This window comes from Muscardinus avellanarius (assembly GCF_963383645.1).
Source record: "Muscardinus avellanarius genome assembly, chromosome: 11".
Classification (NCBI taxonomy): Eukaryota; Metazoa; Chordata; class Mammalia; order Rodentia; family Gliridae; genus Muscardinus; species Muscardinus avellanarius.
The window spans coordinates 68,775,814-68,799,025 of NC_137797.1; the positions used below are offsets into that span (position 1 = coordinate 68,775,814).

General features: G+C 55.0%; 2 protein-coding genes across 2 annotated transcripts; one reads left to right on the top strand and one right to left on the bottom strand.

Annotated features, from left to right (window-relative positions):
- Window positions 1-611: 611 nt before the first annotated feature.
- LOC308270148 (keratin, type II cuticular Hb1-like) lies at window positions 612-7,910 on the top strand (the record flags this gene model as incomplete). The annotated part of the gene is made up of 9 exons (XM_080705882.1): window positions 612-992; window positions 3,335-3,543; window positions 4,407-4,467; window positions 5,346-5,441; window positions 5,954-6,118; window positions 6,368-6,493; window positions 6,776-6,996; window positions 7,203-7,234; window positions 7,735-7,910. The coding sequence occupies 9 exons, from the start codon at window positions 612-614 to the stop codon at window positions 7,908-7,910; spliced, it is 1,467 nt and encodes a 488-aa protein (XP_080562008.1).
- A 1,433-nt stretch (window positions 7,911-9,343) lies between these two features.
- KRT7 (keratin 7) lies at window positions 9,344-23,160 on the bottom strand (the record flags this gene model as incomplete). Its single annotated transcript, XM_080705884.1, has 9 exons — window positions 9,344-9,492; window positions 9,887-9,921; window positions 12,486-12,706; window positions 15,586-15,711; window positions 17,106-17,270; window positions 17,774-17,869; window positions 18,991-19,051; window positions 21,249-21,460; window positions 22,840-23,160. The coding sequence occupies 9 exons, from the start codon at window positions 23,158-23,160 to the stop codon at window positions 9,344-9,346; spliced, it is 1,386 nt and encodes a 461-aa protein (XP_080562010.1).
- Between the last annotated feature and the right edge of the window lie 52 nt (window positions 23,161-23,212).

Sequence of the window (23,212 nt, forward strand, 5' to 3'; positions counted from 1 at the left end):
GCTAGCTAGGGCCTGGAATGCTTTCTGGTCCATTATCTCATTAGTCCCTCCACACAGCTCTTGAATGGGTACTATTATTATCCCTGCTCTGCCTGCAAGGAAACTGAGGCCCAGGAAGGTTATTGGCCTATCCGAGGTCACGTTGTGAACACGCTCCTGGCTTCAGAGGTCCCACCCTACACACACACACACACACACACACTGGCCCCCACACGTGCGGTTTGCCATCCCTCAAAGCAGGGGCACAGGCAGGGCTAGGACCCGAGTGGGGACAGGGTGTGCCCAGCCGCCCTGCCCAGGGATGGAGCCAATAACCCAGCGCTACAGAGCTGCGGGGCCGAGTCCCAGCGGAGAGGCAGAGGGGTTCCGCCCGCACCTCGACCTGGCGCTTCCCGGCCCCATAAAGCACGGGCGGAGGTGAACGCCGTTTTATGGGGGCTGCCGGGCGGCCCGGCCCGCTTTGATTCCCGGTTCTGCGAGGTGCGAGGGCCGAGCCCTCCAAGCTCATAAACGCCTGGGCGGCGAGCTCCCTCCCGGGGCCCACGGGCCGCCATATAAGGCCAGAGCGGGCTTCGGGGTCCAGTCTGCCCCGCCCCTGCCGAAGCTGCACCATGTCCTGTTTCTCCCGCGTCGGTGGCCCCTGCGGCGTCAGCGCCTTCAGCTGCGCCTCGGCCTGCGGGCCCCGGCCCGGCCGCTGCTGCATCACCGCCGCCCCCTACCGCGGCATCTCCTGCTACCGCGGCATCGCAGGGGGCTTCGGCAGCCGCAGCGTCTGCGGGGCCTTCCGCTCCGGCTCCTGCGGGCGCAGCTTCGGCTACCGCTCTGGCGGCGTGTGCGGCCCCAGCCCGCCCTGCATCACCACCGTGTCGGTCAACGAGAGCCTGCTGGCGCCCCTCAACCTGGACATCGACCCCAACGCGCAGTGCGTGAAGCATGAGGAGAAGGAGCAGATCAAGTGCCTCAACAGCAGGTTCGCCGCCTTCATCGACAAGGTGGGTGTCCTCACCGCGCCCTCCTGAGCCGGACATTCAGGGAGGAGATGGGAATCCTCAGGACAGTCTTTTTAGAAGTGGGGGCTCGCTATGTCACATGATTTAAGTACCCCTGGCATTAAGTAATATTAAAACATCTGATGAGAAAGTTCATGCCCTTCCATGCCTGTTTCTTCCTTAAAATGCCTGGAGAAAATCTCATTGGAATATATTATCTTTGATTTCTCATCCTTGCTCCCCCTTCTGTTTTTTGTTTGTTTGTTTGTTGTGGGGTGTTTCTTTCTTTTTTTTTTTTTTTTTTTTACGTTACTGGGGATGGAACCCAGGGGCATTCTACCTCCAAGCTACACCCCCAACCCTATTTTTTATTCTTTATTTTGAAACAAGTCTCACTGAGTTGCAAAGGACCTCACTAAGTAGCTGAGGCTGGCCGGGAACCGCGATCCTCTTGTCTCAGCCTCCTGAATGCTGGGATTACAAGCGTGGACCACCACACCCGGCCCCATCTGCTTTTTATAGAGAGCAAACTTGATGCATGTGGAGGTAGTGAGGCCAAGCTGTCTGGGACAATAGTTCTGGCGAGAATGTAATGTTTTGTGGACTCCTTACATGTGCCTATCAATACTAGTTTTACAGCCATGGTAAGTTCAAATATAGGCATAAATGTTGAGCAAAGCTATTTATAGATTCATTGAGTGAAATTTTTGTAGGCTTCATACGTGTAAAATAGCATAAGGGGATGGCAAAATCCTGGCAGCCTGCAAAGGGTTGATATCTGAGGATTGCTGCAGACGTGCAGTCCTTTGAGTGTATGCGGAAGAGAAAGATGGCGGGAAAGGGGCAGGTGTCTACCCAAAGGCCACAAGAAGAGGATCCAGAGCAGGACTCCAGGCCCAGCCTCTCCCCAGCTCCCCAGACTCCTAGGGCTGGAGGATACAAAGCTTGGGGCCCCAGCTGTCCGCATTTTCCTCCAGCAGAGACTGGCCACCTCTGCAGGTACTGTACCCTGGAAAGGTGACCAAGGAGCGAAGTGTGGAAAGGGCCTGGCCCAGCCTGAGCGCCACACCCTGACCCCTCTGATTCACTGTGTGATGCTGCTTAGTAACCCACCCTCTCCACCCCAGCACCCTTCCCGCTAGGCCTGGGTGGAGTGGAGTGTGTGAGCTAGCCATGACTTTGAAAAGGCAGCCATGAGAGATCCTGTCAGCCAAGACCACCAAAAATAATCCCATACAGTACCAACAGTCTCTGTTCCCCATCTGTAGAAGTTACAACATGGGAATTCCTAACTACTTTCATGGAGTTGGATGGAAAGGGTCCCAAGGCTAAAATGCAGGAGACATCTTGACTCCAGTGCAGACATCTGAGAAGTGGGAAGCTGGAGGCCAAAGGGTCTCATCTTATTTGCTGACACTTCCTGGCCAGCACAGCGTATCACTGCCATTATAACTACCCAGTTTAAATGACAGCCAATGAGGAATGGCAGCTTTACCTTCCCTGTCTGCTGAAACCTTCCCCATCTGCACTGCCTGCCAGTCCAGAGATGTATAATGCGGTGTCCAACATATGAGCATAGGCCACCTAGGCCATACCCCACACTCCCCAGGCCTCTTCAGACCTCAGGCCTTCTGCTCAGCAAGGGCCTAACCTTCTGCCTTCCCTGCAAGGAAGCCCTTCCCACCTTGTCCAGTTAGATGTGCACTACCAAGCCGCACTGGCCCCTGAATGTCCATAGGTGAGGCTAGACCATGAGGGAGCTCATGGCAGAAGGCTTCCTGTACGCCATCCCTCCCAACTCCACTCTGCATCCCTTCTTCCATGGAACCCTCCCTGACTGGCACTCCCTGGCCCAGCAGTAACCCAGCACAGCCTGCGTGCCTCTCATTTGCATACTCCTCCCACCCAGTGAAGGTCTGTAACCTGGACAGACCTTCACTCGGGCCTGAACAGCAGTCATGAAACAGATTCTCCAAGTGCATCCTAAAGCCAGGAGAGCCCAGCAGGGCCACGACCTCCACTGACCTCCCTGGCCTCAGCCCCATCTTGCTGCTACTTCTGCCTTTGTGTGTCCTAGGGATTGAATCCAGGGGCATTCTACCTCCAAGCTACACACCCAACCCTTTTCTTGTTTAGAAACAGTGTCTCGCTAGGTTGCTGAGAGCCTCACTAAAGCTATCTTTGACCTTGTGATCCTCCTGTCTTAGCCTCCCAACTACTGGGATTACAGGTGTGCACCACCATGCCCGCTCCAGCTCGGTCTTGACTCTGCCCCTCCTCTAAGGAGGGTGAGGGCCGCTGGCCTCTCCCACGGACTTTTCTCCCACCCCCACCCTCAACGGCAGGTGCGCTTCCTGGAGCAGCAGAACAAGCTGCTGGAGACCAAGTGGCAGTTCTACCAGAACCGCAAGTGCTGCGAGAGCAACCTGGAGCCGCTGTTCGAGGGCTACATCGAGACGCTGAGGCGGGAGGCCGAGTGCGTGGAGGCCGACAGCGGGAGGCTGGCCTCTGAGCTCAACCACGTGCAGGAGGTGCTGGAGGGCTACAAGAAGAAGTGAGTGCAGTGGGGAGGAGGGTTGGAGAAACAAAAATGGGATTAAGTCAAAACAAGTGCAACTTTCCACCAAGAAGAAAACAATGACGATATTAGGGAGGATTGTTTCTTTTCCAGGCTGGGAGTTGAAAGATTGTACAAATTCTGAGCTGCCTTTGCTACTTCATCATGATATCTTTATTTATTTAACTGTGTGTGTGTGTGTGTGTGTGTGTGTGCGCGCGCGCGCGCGCGCGCCGCGGTACTGGGGATGGAACCCAGGGGCATTCTACATCCGAGCTACATCCCCAGCCCTATTTTTTATTATTTACTTTGAAACAAGGTCTCACTGAGTTGCAGAGGGCCTCACTAAGTAGTAGCTGAGGCTGTCCGCAAACCACAATCCTCCTGTCTCAGCCTCCCAAATGCTGGGATTACAAGCGTGTGCCACCATGCCCGGCATTATATCTTTATTAACTTTTCATATATTCACTGAGCATCCACTCAGTGTCCCAGGTGTTGTGTTAGGCCCCATGGAGAAGCAGTAAGAAAGAGAGGAGGAGGGGAAGGGAACATGAGAATGGAGGCAGGCTTTCTACCCCACCTGCCAGGAGTTACTGCCCAGAAACAGAAGACTTGAGAAAATGCACTTTTGAAGGCACCCACCCTGACCACATGAGCAGTGGAAGCCCTGAGACAGGAAAGCTTCAGGTGGCATGGTCAGCCCGAGTGCCCAGAGGATAGGGACACACGAGGTCCCTTCTTATCCCACACTGATTGATCCTATGACCCCTCCAACAGGTCTAATTCCTGGAATGTGTTTGCCTGGGTCTTCATTCTCTTTTATTCTCCCCAAATCTAAGCCTTGTGTTTTCTGTCCCCAGATATGAAGAGGAAGTGGCACTAAGGGCCACTGCTGAGAATGAATTTGTGACCCTGAAGAAGGTGAGTGACCCTTACGTATGAACCCCCCAAATCAGAACCAAAGACAGACAGCAGGGCACACCCCATAGTTCCGCGAGGCCTGCAGCCCCTGCCCTAAGTTACAAAGCCCAGCTTTACCCCTGCTCCTTGCCCCAAATGCTCACAAGCTCCCTGGGTAGCCCCTGACATCTGAGTACAACACTAGCTTCAGGCAGGGCAAGAGCCTTGCCCAGATGCCCACCAGTTTCCCACCTCCTTCAGACCTGTGGCAGCATAGAGAGGCCCTCAATAAATATGTGTGCATGAGTGCCAGGGAAGGGCCACATCCTCAGACCAGCAGCAGTGGGGAACCCTTATCCCTCCACCTCTTAAACATGGCTCTGCACCTGTGCCACCAAACTGACTCTCCTTCCTGCCAAGCACCTCGGTGTGAGGAAGGCAGGGCAATCATGAGGACAAGCACAGAGGTGGGGGGGTCTCGCTCTGGGTCCTGTTGGCTGGGAAAGGACAGGCTTGCCCCAAAGCCCCTTCTGACCACAGATCTAGATGGTTCTCTGTAAGATCCAGAGCGAGAGGTGCTCGGCATCACTAGAAATGACCTCTGTAACACTGGACCCTAAGTTGTGGTGATGAGGCCAGGTGTAGGTCTGGAGGAGTGATTCCAGAGGACCAAGAGGAAGTGCCTGGAAACCTGGGGCCCCTCCGTCCCCACACCTGCTCCTGAGCCCACTAACTGCGTAACGGGCTTTGCCTGCACACAGTAACATAGAGGACACTGGGACGACCCCCAGGAGAGTCCTCAGGGAGTTTGCTCGGCCTGAAAGGTTCCCTCCCATCAGGGAAATGACAGCTCTGGGTAGTCTATGCAGTGAAGCTCCCGGCCCATCTTCCCCCATTAGGACGTGGACTGCGCCTACCTGCGCAAGTCGGACCTGAAGGCCAATGCGGAGGCGCTGACCCAGGAGATGGACTTCCTGAGAAGACTGTACGAGGAGGTGAGGGGGCACGGAGCAGTGACACAGCAAGGAGGATGTGAGATAGTCTTTGGGAAGGACTTGTCACCATTTTGGCTTCTGAGCCTCAGGGCAAGGGGTGAGGAGTTCGGGGCAGTTGAGAAAACCAAGGCAGGTTCCCTGTCCAAGGGTGAAGAAGCAGGGTGTGACCTCTCATCTGTACCCTGAATAAGTTGGTGCTCATGGTTCCTATGGTGACAGTTATCACAAGTTGGTAAACTCTGGCCCTAGACCCAAAAGATCAAGTAGGTTGCTCTGGCTGAACTCAGTCACCTGGCCTCAGACATGGACTCTTCCACCTACTCCTCTCAGCCTCAGGCACTCAGCATGAGGTACATGGAGGGGTCCCAGGGCTAGGAATTAAACTGTGACTTGAACTATGGTTTTCAGACAGTGAGGAAGCAGGCAAAAAAGACAAGGAAGGACTTAGAGGATGTGCTATCAAAGATAGGATTTTGAACAAAGAAGCTCTTCCAATTTTCATCCTCCTGCAGGAGATTCGCGTCCTCCACGCCCACATCTCAGACACCTCAGTCATCGTCAAGATGGACAACAGCCGGGACCTGAACATGGACTGTGTCATTGCTGAGATCAAGGCTCAGTATGACGACATTGCCACCCGCAGCCGAGCTGAGGCCGAGGCCTGGTACCGCACCAAGGTGAGCGGCTCAGGACACCTGCCCCCTCCACGGGCCACTGGGAGGATGCCAGCTGCTGGCTAGAAGCCAGGCTCCTTCCGTCTTGCCTCTCATCCCTAAGGATGGTAGACAGAGGCCCAAGCTGCCTGGCCGAGGCAGGGCAGGGCTGTCATGTGTGGTCTCAGAGGCTGAGCTCTGCACGACCTGCACAGTCATCAGTGTGCCCTGAATGGTGGGCTGGCCCATGTTGAGCCTCTCTGCCTCCCCCAGTGCGAGGAGATGAAGGCCACGGTGATCCGGCATGGGGAGACCCTGCGCCGCACCAGGGAGGAGATCAACGAGCTGAACCGCATCATCCAGAGGCTGACGGCCGAGGTGGAGAACGCCAAGTGCCAGGTAAGGGGCCCTCCCGTGCGGGCAGAGAGTGCGGTCAGCCTGCGGCGGAGGGATTTAAGTTAGACTCTGGGCAAGTCTTCCCAGAGACTAAGGTCAATGCAGTCTCCTGGGTGAGAGCAGGGAATGCTAGACAGTCCTCATGTCTTGGCCAGAGGAGGGAAGGGAGGGTCAGAAGCTGAGAGGGGTAGTGGTCCAGAACAGAAACCTAATGATCCTATTGAAGTGTGGTAGTGTTTGGGACACTAAGATTCCCTTCTCCTCCCTGCAATCCCTGTACCCCAGAACACCAAGCTGGAGACTGCAGTGACAGAGTCTGAGCAGCAGGGCGAGGCGGCCCTGAGCGATGCGCGCTGCAAGCTGGCCGAGCTGGAGGGCGCCCTGCAGAAGGCCAAGCAGGACATGGCCTGCCTGCTCAAGGAGTACCAGGAGGTGATGAACTCCAAGCTGGGCCTGGACATCGAGATCGCCACCTACAGGCGCCTGCTGGAGGGCGAGGAGCAGAGGTGAGGGCACTTCTTGTGGGGAGGGTATCTCTTCAATCTCCCTAGCAAGGCTACAGAGCTTCAAGAGCCAGGAGCATGTTTTCATATTATTTTTATTATTTGCATGTAATTTACATCAACATATTTTAGAGGAGGGAATTTGCATGTTAAAAGACTTCATTGACTTTGTTCTCTCCAACTAATTTTTGTCTCTTTGCTGTCCCAAGGTTGTGTGAAGGCATTGGTGCTATAAATGTCTGTAAGTAATCTACACTGTGGGTGGGTTCTAAAATAGGTTTGAAGTTAAGGTAGACAAACATTTTCTTAAAGGGTCAGACAGTAAATATGTTAGACCTGCAGCAGTGCAGTTGTCTCAGCCACTCAGCCCTGTAATGTGAGAGCAGCCACAGCCATAGGCAATACCTAAATAGGTCGGGCTGGGTTCCAATAAAACTTTATTTACAAACAGGAAACCCGCTGGAGGCCAAAGTTTGTGAATCCTAAAGTGAAAGAGGGGGTGGAGTAGTGTGATTATGGTAATTTAAATAGCCATTTCTACCCATAGGGAAGGCCGGGGCTAACAGTGCAGCAAGGATGCTTGGGGTTAGACTACAGGGGATGTCCAGGAGTGAGAAAGCCCGAGAGAAAGGGCTAGAAACCAAGGGGAGGAGCTCTGAGCAAGAAAAGGGGGCTCCTGCCGCTTGTAGGGGCCACCTGCGATGACCTCGCTGGAGGCTAAGCCCTGTCCTCCTCCCGCAGGTGTCAGCAGCTCCCGGGGCGGAGTCGTGTGTGGGGACCTCTGCGCTTCTGGCTCCCGGCCGGTAGTGGGCAGCGCCTGCAGCGCACCATGCAGCGGGAACCTGGCCGTGGGCACCGGGCTGTGTGCGCCCTGCAACCAGGGCTGTGGCAGCGGCCGCTCCGTGCGCTTCGCGTAGCGCCCCCGCTGTGCATCCGCCCAGCTCCTATCGCGAGCCCACAATTCCTGTGCCCGCCATGGTCCCGGAGCTCCGAAGACTTGAGGAGGAAGGGCTGCACGCTCCGCAGCTGCGCCCCTTTGTCTCTTCAGGGAGGGCCGGGCTTTTCCCACGTCGTGTCCAAATGACCGTGGTTTTCTCGCCACCCTAGTCAAACACTTGAACCCAAAGCGGGCTGCCCTGAGGACTTCCGCTGTCCGTGGCTTCTCATGGATTGGCCCTAGGAACCCTCCCACAGCACGCCTTCCCTGCCTTCCAAACCCAGCTCCAGTGACAAGGCTGCGTTTCCGGTTCCAGTTCCCAGGGACGAACCCTGCCAGGCTGCCTGGGCTCCCTCTCCTGCCTTACGCTTGGTCCCCTGTTTCCAATAAAGCTCTGGTCATATAAATTGTGCTCTGATAATCTCCCTTTGGCCCTACACTCTGCACTTTCCTATGCGAGTCCCCCTCTTAGGCGGCAGACAGAGGAGCTGTTCTCCGGCAGGAAGGCAGAGCTCTTCCACCACCTACCCAGGATCCTTCAGATGTGCTGTTGCCCATCAGGGACAGGTGTCCCCCTGCATAGGTCCTGATGCAAAACTCCCAACACTCACAGGCACACAGGGCCCATGTCAGACCCTGACAATTGGAGGCTTCCACCAAGCCCAGATGTGATGCACAGAGGTCCCCCTCATGCATCTTCCCATCCTAGGGATCAAGGGCACAGGCCCCTACCAGGAACCTCAACTCTGAGATGCTCCCCTACCTGCACAGGTCCAAACATGACCATCACCCCCAGAGAATCCGGCCCAGGGCCCCAGGACTTGGCTGACCCAGCACCAGGAAGGGCTGAGGGCAGCTAAGCATGACAGTTGGCTGGGCCACCCGAAACCCAGGCCTGGGCAACGAAATGTTTGTGTCCTTCCCATCACAAGAGGAATGTTTTCTGGCAGCGAAGTGTATGGGGGAGGGGTGCCTACAGTGCTGCCACCCCCAGCAGCAGAGGGCTCCAGTGCCCACTTGCTGGCAGGACGTGAAGTTCCCTGGTCTTCCTGAACTTCTTCAGGAGAGGAACTGGTTCCCAGCCTGCCTTGGAAGGGAGTCAGAGCATCACCCTCCATAGAGTCCAGTCCTTTCAAGCAGCACCCCGACTCACCATGTGCATCCTCAGCCTCCTGCACAGAAGGCTTCCCAGTTACCAGGGCAGACCCTGCCTCTCCAGTCCCCTCCTCTCCTCTCCCCTCTTTCTGGCCCAGCCTAATGAAGCCAGGACGCCAGATATCGTGGCTCGGAAAGTCTCTTTATTGAAGCTACTTGACATCAGTTTTCAGACTGTGTTTCCACTGTAGGACCAGGGGTGGAGGCAGGGAATGGAGTCTGTGGGTAGAGGGGTGTCAGGCTCCCCACACCCTCAGCTCAGTTGTGGGTACTCCTGCGGGTAGATGTGGTCCTGATGGAGTAGGCCTTGAGGGCCCCAGGTGCCCCGCTACTAGAGAAGTTCAGGGCATTGCTGCCCATGGTTCCCCCGAAGACCAGCCCTCTGCCACCAGTGGAATTCACCATCGCTAGGAGAGAAAGAAGAGATTGTGGGGGGGTGTGGGTGTGCGTGCGCGCGCGCGCGCGCGCACACACACACACACACACACACACACACACATAACCAGGACTCCATCCTTTCAATTTCCACCCATTCCCTGGCCCCAGCCTCCTCTCCTTTGCCCCAGCACAGGCCAACTAGGAGGAGTCTCTGAAGGTGGCAGGGGCTCATCCCACCCACCATCCCAGGCCTCCCTCCCCCTGCACTGTGGCCCTGGGCCACTGAGCTAGATGTGAGCTCCAGGGAACCTGCCAGAAGGGGTGGAAGGGACAGAGCTCCCAGCCCCACAGCAGGGCCCTTGGCCCAGTCCACCATTATGAAGACCCAGACAGTCTGCACAGGGCTGGCCACCAAGCACTTACAGATGTTCACGGCTCCCACTCCATCTCCAGCCAACCTGGGGCAGAGGACAGACCAGTGAGAAGAGCCCTTTCCTCAGCACCAGAGGAAGACTCTCCCAGCACCCCCTCCAGGCTCCAAGCAGGATCCTTGTTCCTTCTTTTCCCCACACCCCCACCCTGCCCTCAGCCTTGTTGCAAAGTAAGTGTAGGTGGTGGGGGGAGAGAGTCACTTAGACCCTTTTCCCTACTGGCCACATACATAGGACAATGCCTCACAGCCTCCCTTTTCCCGCCTATAAGTTGGGCCCAAATACAGGACCAAGGTTAGAGGCTTGTTCATGAAGGCTAAATAATACAATTTACCTAAAAGCCCTGCACACCCAGGATTTGGTAAGTGGTAGCTGCAGATATTGTTTATATAAGTGTCTGCCTTCCCTCAACAGATCGTAAAGTCCTAAAAGTGTGTTGTTATTGATTCCTGTGTCTCCAGCCCCCAGCACGAGGCCTGGAACACAGTAATTGGTGTGTGTTGAAATAATTAGTGAATTGTTGACTGATTGAATGAGGCTCCAGTCAGGACTGAGGAGGGCCCCCCGGGGTAGGTGGGGTAGCTTTAATCAGCCTGTGGGGCTGAAACAGGTCTTGCAGAGGAAATTAAAAATCCATCTGAGACAGCTGGGTGTGTTTGTTTTGTGACTCATAGTCCCATAATGTGTCACCCAGCCCTTGGCCTTGGAGATGAGTTTGCTCTACAGGGGGAGAGACTTCCTTTGGTGGAGGTAGTCTGGGAAGCCCAGCTGGCCTCAGCAGCCTCAAGCCCAGGAAGGGGACAAGAGACAGGTTTTCTGGAGGCTTCCAGGATGCTGGTTCAGATGGCCCCGGCCTGTGTTGGAAATTGCTAGACATTGGAGGATGGGCCAGGTTCCATGAAGCAGCCATTTCTATACCAAGAATTTCTGGTACAACACTGACAGAACTCAGAAGGAAGAGACCTGAATTCCAAGCTTTAGTGACTTGTGTGATCTTTTTTTTTTTCTTTTCTTTTCTCATTCTAGATAAGAATTTATTTTTGTGCCGATTTTTGTATTTCTAATTGCATTCTCAAAGAATGCCCCAAAAGATTGTTTGATTTTGGGCCATGATTTTAGATCTGCTCGTAAAGGGCTGAGAGCAAGGTATCCATCTCCATGTGCTCCCAAGGGAGGGAAGGATGCTCCCTTCTCTAAGAATCAAGATCTGAGCCTGATTATAACAACCCAAATGAAGATTAGGCATTCGGGGAGGATGTTTCCTCTACTGTGTGGCCTTGTGTCCAGCACTTCCCATCTCTGAGCTTCAGCCACCTCATGTGCCCATGGAACGGAGCTGGATCAGGTCCCACTCTAAAGGTGCCCCAGTTCTGACTTCTCTTAGGGAAAAAGGCCCAGGGTATAGATTCCCAAGACATCTGGGGGCCCCATACCCATGGAGGAGGACAGTACAGAAAGGCATCTTGGCTGGAGCTTCTCTGACCCCAGGTCAGCTCCTCTCTTCCCAGAGGCCTCTGATGTTCAGGTCCTCTTCCCACAATGAAGAGTGAGTGCCCGGCCAGGGAAGAGGCAGGTCAAGCGCAGGACAGAGACCTTGCTTCTTCAGCCTCCCAGCTCACATCCTGTGGCCTCCTCTCTCCTTCCTCCTCTCAGCATTCAGGTACTCTGCCCAGCATACTCTCCTTCCCTTCCTCTCCAACCCATCTATCCTCTATCCTCTCTCCTCAGCCCCTCAGTGATAATGCCCAAAAAGAAAATGTTCGTTTATGAATTTATCATTTCAAAAATGCAAGCTACTCTTCTGCGGGTGCTTACTTTGCAGGCATCCAGCCTGACTGATGTGCAGCCTCCCCGAGGGCAGAAGCATGTCTTCCATATCATCATCTGTTTTTGTGCTGGGTTCTAACAAGCTAAGCATAACCAGTCCTACTTCTCACTGTTGTTCTCACCTCTCCAAATCCTAACCTTCCCCTAAGGTGTAGCTCTAAATCCTTACCTGTTGACAGAATCAACCAGCCCCATCGTGTAAGAACAAAAGCCCAGCTCCATGAATGGAAGCTCCATGTCTTTCATGAAAAATAACCCACAAGACTAACCCATCCCAGCCTCCTCTCCAACTGCAGGTAAGTATGCAAATATCTCTGGGGACAGAAGCCATTCTCCTCCCCAGCACACTCAATCAGTACCACACTATTTAGCTGAGTGATGTTGTGAAAAGCAGCCTAGCATTGTGGCAGGTTCTTGGACTGAGAACTAGCACCCCTTTGGCTGCTCACTGGCCCTGTTCCCTCAGTGAAGAAAACTGCAGACTGGGGAGTCAACACTATCTGACCTGATACCCCGAGCATGCTCCGAGGATCAAGTAAGATCTGCTAATGGCCGTACACATGAAGGAGCTTTCCACAAAGTAGCCTTTCCTTCTGGAAAGCTGTTGCACTGAGGGCAAAACACCAAGCATCACTCTGTGCCCCCTATACACCCACCCTGTGCCCTGCAGAAGAGGGCACACTGGAATCACTCGTGGATAGATGAATGTCCAGGCCAGACCCCACTGAGCCCCTGGATTTGCTGCCCAACTGTGCACTCCTCACCTGCTCTCCTCGCCCTCCAGCAGCTTGCGGTAGGTGGCGATCTCGATGTCCAGGGCCAGCTTGACATTCATGAGCTCCTGGTGCTCGCGCAGCTGGCGCGCCATGTCCTGCCTGGCCCGTTGCAGGGCGGCCTCCAGCTCCTCCTGCTTGGCACGAGCATCCTTGAGGGCCAGCTCCCCACGCTCCTCCGCCTCGGCAATGGTGGCCTCCAACTTGGCACGCTGTGGGCAGTGGCAGAACCATGAGCTGGGGGAGAGGCTCACCAGCCACTGATTTCCTGCCTGCCCATCTGGCAGCGAGCACCTGGGCACCTGTTGGAGGTGGCTTCCCTGGCATTGCCCAGGGAATCCCAGGGATTAATCCTGTGGATTTGGATATCCAACACCTAAGTTCCCATTCTGACTCTGCCCCTCACTAGCTGGTTATGTGGTCTGGCATGAATCAACCCTCCTAAGCCAACATTGTCTCTCTTCTGAAAAAAGTAATAATCACAGTGTCTATCTCATCGGGCTACTGTGGAGATGAAATTAGATAAGACACAAGAAGTCTTGGCACAAAGCAAGGGCTTAATAACTGCTATTGGGGTTGGAGTGTGGCTCTGTGGTAAAACACTTACTTGCCGATCCTACACAAAATCCTGGATTTGACCTCCAGCACCACACACACACATACATACATACATAATACATACATACATAATACATACATACATACTATGATTACTGTTATTATTATGCTTTGTTGTAGTTTGGGGAGGAGGGGGTTGTAATGAATGTTGAACCCAGGGACATTCTACCTCTGTTCTATGTCCCCAGCCCTTTTTATTATTTTTTAATTTTGAAGCAGAGTCTTACTAAATTGGTGAGGCTAGCCTCAAACCTCTAATCTTCCTGTCTCAGTCTCCCAAGTACAGGCATGTACCAACACACCCCATTCTATGATTACTACTATTAATAAATGCTATTTTGATTTATAAACACCTGGTCTCCTATTCCCCAGCTGGAGGAGCTCCAAGGTTGAGTCCCCCAAATGCTGGGCAGCTGACAAGGACCAGAAACAATCTTTAAAACAAGGACCAGTTGAGAGCTAGCAGGAGAGCTTGGAGCAAAGAGATCCCAGCAGTCAACCCATGCCATGGGATGTGTGATCCAAGGGCCATGGGTTTGGGCAGGGATGGTCAGGTTCCAATGGACCTGCATCTGCCTAGAGTAACCACCACCTGCCACCGGCATTAGCGCTCCCCCTGCATCGGGCTCCACCTCCACTGTTATAGTGTGGAGCTTGACTGTCCCCCAAAGGCCCACATGTTGGAGGCTTGGTCGTCAGCTGATGGCACTATTGGACAGTGGTGGCACCTTTAGGAGGTAGGGCCTGGTAGAAGGAAGTGAGGTCATTGGAGCAGGGTGCCCTTGAAGGGGAGATGGGGACTCTGGCCCCTGCATCTGTCTCTGTGTCCGGGCTGTCAGGAGGTGAGCTGACAGGCACTCCAGCATGTGGTCCCCACCAAGATGACCTGCCTCATCACAGACCCAAAGCAAGAGGGGCAAGCAAGCACGGGCTGAAGCCTTTGAAGCCCTGAACCAAAATAAATCTGGTCTCCTTGACTTGGTTTTCCCAGGTATTCTGTCAAGGTGACAGGAAGCTGACCGACAGAACTATCACCGAGAACCTGTCTAGTCTCAGGCCGCCTCTTCCTCCACTCAGAAAGCTGCCGTTCTCCTCCCCTAGCCCAGCATTGACTTCTCCTCCCTTCTCCGCAGCCATTTCCTGCCCTTGGGTCCTCTTCCCTCAGTCCTCTTCCCTTCAGCCACAGTTCAACTATATCACACTGGAGCCCCGGGTCAGGGCCATCCCCCTGCCTCTGTATCCCCCAAGCCTGACTTGGGGCCCCTCACTGATCACAGACACCCTGCCTCCAGGGCCTGGCTCTGCCCCATCTTGTGAGAGAAGAACTGGATGTGGTGGAGGCTGGAACTCGCGTGCGTTATGCTGGGCCTCCCCTCCTGGCCTGGAAGCTGGTTTACTTCACAAGTGATTCATGGGCCCAAAATCTGTGCCAGGAGACAGCCTCCGCCCCTGTGTAAACAAGCCTGCAGGGCTCCAGGGAGAGGATATTTCTGTGTAAATCACCCCACTTCCCACCACCCCGCTTACTGGGAAATAAACTATCTGAAAGGCTGCACGTGTCATCTGCCTCCCTCCCCCCACTGCAGACACCTGCTCCTGCTGAGCTGCCCCATCCACATCCGAGCCTAGCCAGGGTTTGGGGTCCTTCCCTCATCAACACCCCAAACCCAGCTCCCAGCAAAGTACACCTCACAGTCAGCCTCTCATCTGAGATCTGCACCCTGTCTTGTGCCAAGTGCTGGGTCCCTTCTCTCAAAGCATTTGTGGGGCTGCACCAATGGGGGTGGGAACAATATACAACTGAATTAATATAATAACATTTCAGAAAGTAGTATGTGCTGCAAAAACCTTCAGGCAGGCTGCTGGCATCATGGATGGATGTTTATGGAAGCCAGCTCCAAGAAGGGGTCTTTGGTCCTAAGCCCCAGAGATGAGAAAGGGACAGCCACAGCATAGGGAGAGCTGCGTTCCAGGTAGAGCAAACCCAGCACAAAGGACCTGAAGCAGGAACGTGCTTGGCAAGTGCAAGATACAGGCAGCGGGTAGCATGGCCCAGGCAAAGTGAGTTGTAAACAAGGTTGGGGTGGGAAGGAGCTTGTGAGCCATGCTGAGGTTATCTCATGGCTAAGTCCCCCCTTTGAACTGTGACCTCAAACTCCCAAATGTTGCTGCTGCCCCAGAGCAGAGTGTCAGTTTGGTGACTGATGCTGGCTTTTCTCTGGCCTGCCAGCCTAAGACTCCAGCCACAGGCTCCTCCCCCAGCCTGGACTCTTCTCCCTCCAGACCCAAGCCAGGACCTAGCCAAGAGCATTCTGCCCTGTAGGTCTCACCAGAGGCCTGAGAACTGGACCAGCCTCACCCCTGGAGGGCAGGACCCACACGCTCCCCTCCACTTTCTGCCCTTCCCCCTGAACTTGGCCTCAGCTGACTGCTTCTCCCCAAGGAGCAGAGGGGAGGAGGAGGCTGACCCCACCTGGTTCTTGATGCTGTCAATCTCAGCCTGCAGCCTCTGGATGGTCCGGTTCATCTCTGCAATCTCATTCCGGGTGTTCCGAAGGTCGTCCCCATGTTTCCCAGCCTGGGCCTGGAGGGTCTCAAACTGGAAGGGCCACACAGACAGCATGGCAGAAGTGGGCAGTGATTACAGGTGATTGGTCTCTGCCCACCCAAGGAAGCCCCTCCCAGCTTATATTTCCAAGGAGGAGCAGTCTAAATCCCAGGCATCTTGCCTGGCATGGTGGCGCATGCTTGTAATCCCAGAGCTTGGGAGGCTGAGACAGGAGGATAGCACAGGTTGGAAGCCAGCCTCAGCTACTGAGTGAGGCTCTCAACAACTTAGTGAGACCCTGTTTCCAAATAAAATACAAAATAGGTCTGGGAATGTAGCCCAAAGGTAGAAATCCCCTGGGTTCCACTCCCAGTACCACAAAAAAAAAAATAAAAATAAAAATAAAAATAAAAATAAAAAAATCCCAGGCATCTTTACCCAATGGGAGTAAGCCAGACTATTCAGCAGTGGGATGGAGAAGGGGTTCAGTTTCATCCTGGCCAGAACAAGGAGGACAAGGAAGACTCCCAGACCCCCTCCCCATTGACCCTGAGGCTCTTCCCACTCCTGCCCAGCCCTAGTGCTGGAGAATCACTGAAAGTCTGAGGTGTGCACCTGTTCATCAGCCCCCTCCATTTCCACCCATTTCTCAGATGCAGAGTGAGTCCCAGAAAAGAAGAAACACTATTCAGGCTCACAGATCAATGAAAATCAATGGCAACATGGGCACCAGCACCCAAGACTCAGTGTTGGCATACCCAAGGATGCCTTCCATCTCTGCAGAGACATCCTCTATGCTGCTTTTAAACCTTGCCTCGGGCTTCCTTCTTTAGTAACAATGGTGTATCCCGGTGACCTCTCCCATTCCCTCAGCGCCTGCACCCAGTCGCCCTGCCTCCAAGAAGTATGTGTAATTAGAGTTCAGTCTCTCATGTCTAGGGCCCAAGGATTCAGGATCTAGTCTCTGCTCTCCCATCTACCAGCTGTGTGGAGTTAGAAAAATTACTTAAATTCTTCGGGTTTCTCATCTTTTAAATGGTGATAATAATGATATGTACCTAACAGAGATGTTCTGTGAATTAAGTCAACGGAAGTAAAATATTAAGAACATCGCCTAGCACTATATAAAATCACCATGCCCGGGGTTGGTATTGAAACTAGGCCTATCACAGGTACTTGCCAAATTTTAATTGTTATTAATGCATGTGAACTTCCTCTGCCTGATTCCCCATCAGGGGTCCCTCTCTCAGGGTAGGGGCCAAGCCTTCATAGCCTCTTCTTCCCTGGGCTCCAGAGAGCACCAGAGACTTAACTACTGGTGCCTCCCTATCAGGACAGTGGGGCCCCAAGCCTTGGAGGCTCCAGACGAGATGGAGGTAGGAGGAAGGGAAGCTGCGACCGAGGGCCCAGCAGGAGGAGGGAAGAAGCCCCTGATGGTAGCACACCTTGGTCTGGTACCAAGACTCAGCCTCTGCGCGGCTGCGGTTGGCCATATCTTCATACTGGGCGCGGACCTCGGCTATGATGCCATCCAAGTCCAGGGAGCGGTTGTTGTCCATGGAAAGGACCACGGACGTGTCAGAGATCTGGGACTGCAGCTCTGCCAATTCCTGCAGGGACCAGACAGAACTGTGGGATGTAGGGCACGACCCATCCCTGTGTCCACACCTGCCCTGGGAATCCATACACAAATGGGGGGGAAAATGAAAAGAAAATAAAGAAGAGGCCAACGTGGGGCTGAGTGGATGGAAAGTGTGGGCAGACCCAGCATAGGCTAAGCAAAGAACAGATCTGGTTGGATTACAGGAGATAAGGTGTCAGTCTGGAGCTCTGAGCTGGCTCCTCCTGGGGTCCCCTCTGGACAGAGCTCCAGGCTGATGAGAGTCATGGGGGTGGCAAGGCTCATAGATAGTATTACAGCCCACAGTGGAACACTCTGCAGACTTTAAACCCTTTCTGGACTGGAGAATCCATGATGGGCTATGGGGCAAAGAGCTGGATAATGTCTCCACCCCAACCCAGACAGGCCCAGACAGGGGGCAGGGGCTAGACCTCCATCTCCCTGCTTAGAACGCAAAGTAGGCGAATTGCCACCCATCCCTGGGGTCCTCACTGTCTCGTTGAGGGTCTTGAGGAAGTCGATCTCATCATTCAGGGCATCCACCTTGGCCTCCAACTCCACCTTGCTCATGTAGGCAGCGTCCACATCCTGGGGGAGAGGCAGGCAGGACAGAGGGACACCATGTCCTCAGCATGGGGGACATTTAGTAATCACAGGAGCTAGCCAGCCCTGTTTCCAAGCCCAGTGCCTACACCTCCAGTCTACCAGGAAACCTGAGGGTTCTCTGGGCTTCCTGACACAAGGGCCTCAGGACAGCTTCTCTCGGGGCTCTCCAGGCATCTGCAGGACCAGCGCTGCCTTCTCAGCACCGGCAGCCCAGAGTAGCGTAAAGCCCCAGACCTAGCACTTGACGGGCTCCTAAAGACTCTATGATGTGGACACCGCCCTGTCTCTACTACCAAATAGTTGTGTGACCCAAAACAAATCACTTCTACTCTATGAGCTTCAACTTCTCCTCAGTCCATGGGAGAGCATGTCATGGGTCCAGCTCCCAGGTGCCCTCCTAGAGAGGGGGCAGCTCCAGCCACCCTGTTAGGTGGCAGCAGGTGGCTCTGAGGCAGGCAGGCCACAGAGAGCAACCACGTCAGACTATGTCTGGACCTCTCGAGCTACAAGTTCTGTGTGTGGGTAGGGCTACTTTTCCTCATCCCTGAATCTGCAAGAGCCTAGTACTCTGGGCAGGTTCCTTTTCTAGAATGGTTTGGAGTCCCAGTCTGTTCACTGGGTACACACTAAAGCAGTATTCAAAGGGCATGTATCTGAGAGCCCTCAAACGGCACCTAAGGCTTTCAGGACTCCACCTGTATCACCACCACCCCCTCCAGGGACAGACAGTTCCCTGCCCCAAGACAGCTCATGGCATTCACTCAGTAAATACTTCAGGCTAACCAGGTACCACCTTCCCTGGGATGAAACACTCTGGCTGACAGAGCACAGGGTTGAAATCTCCCTCTCGAACCTCCATCACCTCCATCACTTCTTGGTCCCATTGTCCCATTTCTCACCATGAAGACCGAGAAATTAGTCTTGATACTACATACACACACACACACACACACACACACACACACACACACACACACCGCCATGCTACTCGGGCCTCTCCCTCTCCAAGCCTACTGCTCTCCTCTGTGCGGCCCAGCTGGACCTTGGCCACAGGTCCCCACGGGCTGCTCAGGCGACAGGGCCCCACCTGTCTGTCCCCTCACCTTCTTCAGCATTACAAACTCATTCTCAGCAGCCGTGCGCCGATTGATTTCCTCTTCATACCTGCAGTAGGACAAGGGCACAGAGTTGGCGCAGCTTTGCCTCCAACCCCTCACCTACAGGTGTGAAACCTACCCTGCCTGCCTCCCCTTTCCCCCACCTAATGACATGCAAAAACAAAACAAAACAAAACACGTGTCAGAGCTACAAGATCTAATTTCCCTGCCTTCCACGTGACTATCCCTGGGTCTTTGAGTCTTGGCATGGAGGGGAAGGGGCAGGAAGTGTGTGTGAATCAAAGGCGAAGGCTGTATATACTGGGGGAAAGAAGGCACGTGAGCCAGGCTGTGAGCGCCTGTAGGACCTGCACTGACACGTGCTTCCTGCACACTAACTCATCTCCCCCACAACAGTCCTACAAGGGTGGCGCTGATTATCAGAGGGGAAAACCCTGCAGGTAACCTGCTCAGGTCACTAGGCTGCTAAACAGCAAAGCCCAGCCATGAGCTCTGGCGGCTAACTCTTCCACTCATGCCCTAACCACCAGCTAGCCCTGCCCCAAGGAAAGGAAAGAGAAGGAATCGTGTGTGTGTGTGTGTGTGTGTGTGTGTGTGTGTGTGTGTGTGTGTGGTGCTGGGGTTCCTGGGAGCCCTTTTACCTCCAGGCTACACTCCCAGACCTATTTTTATATTTTTATTTGGAAACAGGGTCTCTTAAGCCAGCCCGGCTGGCTTCGAACCTGCGCGATCCTCCTGTCTCCGCCTCCCAAGAGCGGGGATTACAAGCGTGCACCACCATGCCCGGCGAGAAGGAAACTTGAAATCAGGACAGAAGTATCAGGCCACAGCTGGATGGCCCACCCCACCCCTCCTCTCACAGCTCCCCCCACCAATCCCTCTTCCTCCCAAGGAGCCAGCTAACTTATGCTTGATCATACATGTTCTGAAGCAAGGAGGACCTTGGTGAAGAGGCCTAACCCAGTTTTTCTTTGGGGACTCAAACAAAGGTGTAGGGAATATGAGCTCAGTGCCATCCAACAGCTGTGGGGAGCAGCAGGAACAGCCTGCGGAGTATTAGGTGAAGAGCAGAATGTCTAGACAATCCGACCCCCTCTAGGAGCCCAGGCTCAGGGCATCTATACCCCCAAAGTTGCACCTTAGTCCTACATAAGCTGCAGCGATATCTGTGATGCCCTCTACCTAGGACCAGAGGATGCACAGATCAGAGCTCCCTGCTGCCAGCTCCTCCACCAGTCCCAGCCTGGAGTTCTGCCTGGCTCCACAGGAAAGCACTGAGAGCTCTGGGGTGGGGGAGATGGTGAGGGGTATATACACATGCACACACAAATGTGAGTCCCCGATGGCGGGCTCACCCAGGCTGGTATAGTTCTACCTGCTATAGGATTACTCTGTTGACTCTGCCCTAGGGAAGCAGCAGGTAGGGGCCTTATTTGCTCTCCTCCCGTCAGAGCCAGTATTCCCGCTCCCGCTTAGTCATACAACCACAGGGTGCACAGAACACACGTGCTGCCCCCAGTGCCCACAGGCAGGCGGGGGGGGGGGGCAGCCCACACCTCCAGCTTTGGTTTCTGTTCCATGAGAAGAGAGAGGTCAGTGAGCATTTAAAAGCCTGTCCCCAAACCTCCCCAGGAAGTCCTCCCTACAGCCTCCTTTTTGGCTTTGCCCTGAGCAGACCCCTCAGCCCTTGCCACCCCTATCCATGGCTCGTGTTATATGATGATCATTCTCCCTCCTTGCTTTTGTTTCCTTCCAACATCGGCCCTTTGACTCCTCTAGGAAGTCAAGAACCCAAAATTCAAGTCCCAGTTCCCAGTGACCTACTATGTGATTTCAACCAGGTCCCTCGACTTCTCAGGCCTCCCAGTTCCTTAGCTGCACAAGAGGAAACTGTGCTACATGATCTGGGAGACCGTGCGGGTTCTGAAGCATACCTGCCATTGGATATCTTTTGCCTACCCTCCTTTGGGGGCGTGCTCAGGCACCTAAAGGGAACCATGCAGGTCAGGGCCACCCTGTATGGACCTTGGACTGAGTCAGGAGAACAGGCCAGATACCCTGAAACAATGCCCAGGGACAAAGAGGAGCAAAGAGATGCAGGGAATGTGTTAGGAAAGGCTGTGCCTCCGGGGGACGATCTTGCTGAGTAGCTAGCTACACACTGACCCTCAAGCCAGGGGGACTTGCAGAGGCCCAGTGAGGAGGGCACACTGTCATGGGGCAGGTGGCACTGGGGCCATTACTTATTCTTGAAGTCTTCCACCACATCCTGCATGCTCTGCAGCTCCACCTCCAGGCGGCCGCCGTCCACATGCAGGGCCTCAAGCTGCCTCCGCAGGCCGGCAATCTGGGCCTCCAAGAGGCCAGGGAGACGGCTGCTCTTCACAGACTTCTGCTCCTGCAGCAGCGCCCACTTGGTCTCCAGCATCTTGTTCTGCTGCTCCAGAAAGCGCACCTGGAAAAGGCATGGGGAGGCAAGTCCTGAGGGGGCAACTGGGCCACCACAGTGGGCACCCAGCAGAGGCCATGTTCCCACCACTGTACCTGACCAGGCCCCCAGCACTGGTCATCTCCTCAGGAGAACATGATGGGGAACGCCTTGGAGAGGCCTTATTTGCTCTCTTCTAGTATTCCTGCTCCTGCTCAGCCATACAACCACAGGGTACACAGAACACAGGTGCTGCCCCCAGTGCCCACTAGCAGGCATGCGGAGGGAGGGGCACTGGGGCATCACTTATTCAAGGTCAGCCTGGCTCACTGATGTATGGGGTCTCCACCTTCCTTGCTCCCCATGGCATTCTCCACCCTCTGAAGGACCCCGGCTCTGTCTTTGGAGCCTGGGCTGACCAGGCCTACCCCTCCCTGCAGGCGGGACCTCGCCTCTTCCTTCCTAGGCTTCCTCTCTCCTTCCCCTTTCCTCCGGGCAAGGCCTCAGGGCAGGAGCCTTCATCAATTCAGTGTAAAAGGAGCCTCCTATGTGCCCAGCCCGGGGCCCAGAAAGGACCCAGCAAGGAGAGGAGGTCTCCTCAAAACCAGCAGCTTGGGCACCAGGGCTTCGGTGCCCACAGTATGATGGTGCAGCTCAACAGAGGGAAGGGACCTGGGTCTGGGGTGGTCTGCATGGTAAATGCAAGGAGACATGGTACTGGGGACCCAGCAGTACACACAGGCGGGAGAGGAAAAGCTTGGTCTAAGCCCAAGGGAGGGCCCTGGCCAGAGAGTCCCGCATACCACAGCGCTCAGCTCCTGGGTCCAGCTCCACTTGGCCCAGCCTTCTCCCAGGCCCTCCCATCAAGTATGCACCTCCTGCCCAAGAACCCATGTGCAGCAGCGACAGCCAGCCAGGAAAAACACTCCCACATGGCTCCTGTCCCCAACGGGGCTACCTCCAAGGGCGGAGGTAGCCTCACCTTCTGCCACCAAAGGTAAGCTGGGGGGGCCAGCAGGTGCGGGTGGGGCCAGAGCCCCCTCCTTCTGGACCTTCATTGCCAGCATCTCCCTCTGGTGGGACCCTCTGAGGAAGGGCATGTCACCCAGCCCACCCCTGACTCCACATGGACCCTCCCAAACAGCCAAAGACGCCCGGCCTTTGTCTGGACAAAGCCGGCCCAAGTGCGGCAGAGGCCTCAGTCCAGGGAGGCCAGCAGAGCTGGACACATTCCTGCAGGAAAGGGAGGAGCCATTGGGGCATCACTCTGGAAGAAAAGAGAAGGCCTGAGAGCCAAGGGGGGAAAACGCGACAAAATATGTGGGAAGAAGAAAGGCCACTGAGGTAGCCCTCCAATACAGATGGAGAGATCCGGGGTCGGGCTCTTGGCGTCCGGCCCTGCTCACCTTGTCGATGAAGGAGGCAAATCTGTCATTGAGAGTCTTGATCTGCTCTCGCTCCTCCCGGCGCACCTGCTGGATGGAGGGATCGATGTCCACCCGCAGCGGGGCCAGCAGGCTCTGGTTGACGGTGACCCGGCGGATGCCGGCGCCCACCGGGCCGCCATAGGCGGAGTGCACCGCCACGCGCGGCCGCGCTCCCAGGCCGTGGAGGCTGCTGCTGCCCAGGCCGCCCGGACGGCCCGCGCTCCTGCGCCACTGGGCGCCGCGGCCGGGGGAGGCGGCCGAGCGCGAGCTGAACGCCTGCGAGCTGAAGTGGACGGACATGCCGGCTGGACGCGGGCGGCCTAGCGGTGGGAGGAGAGAGCGAACTCGCTGA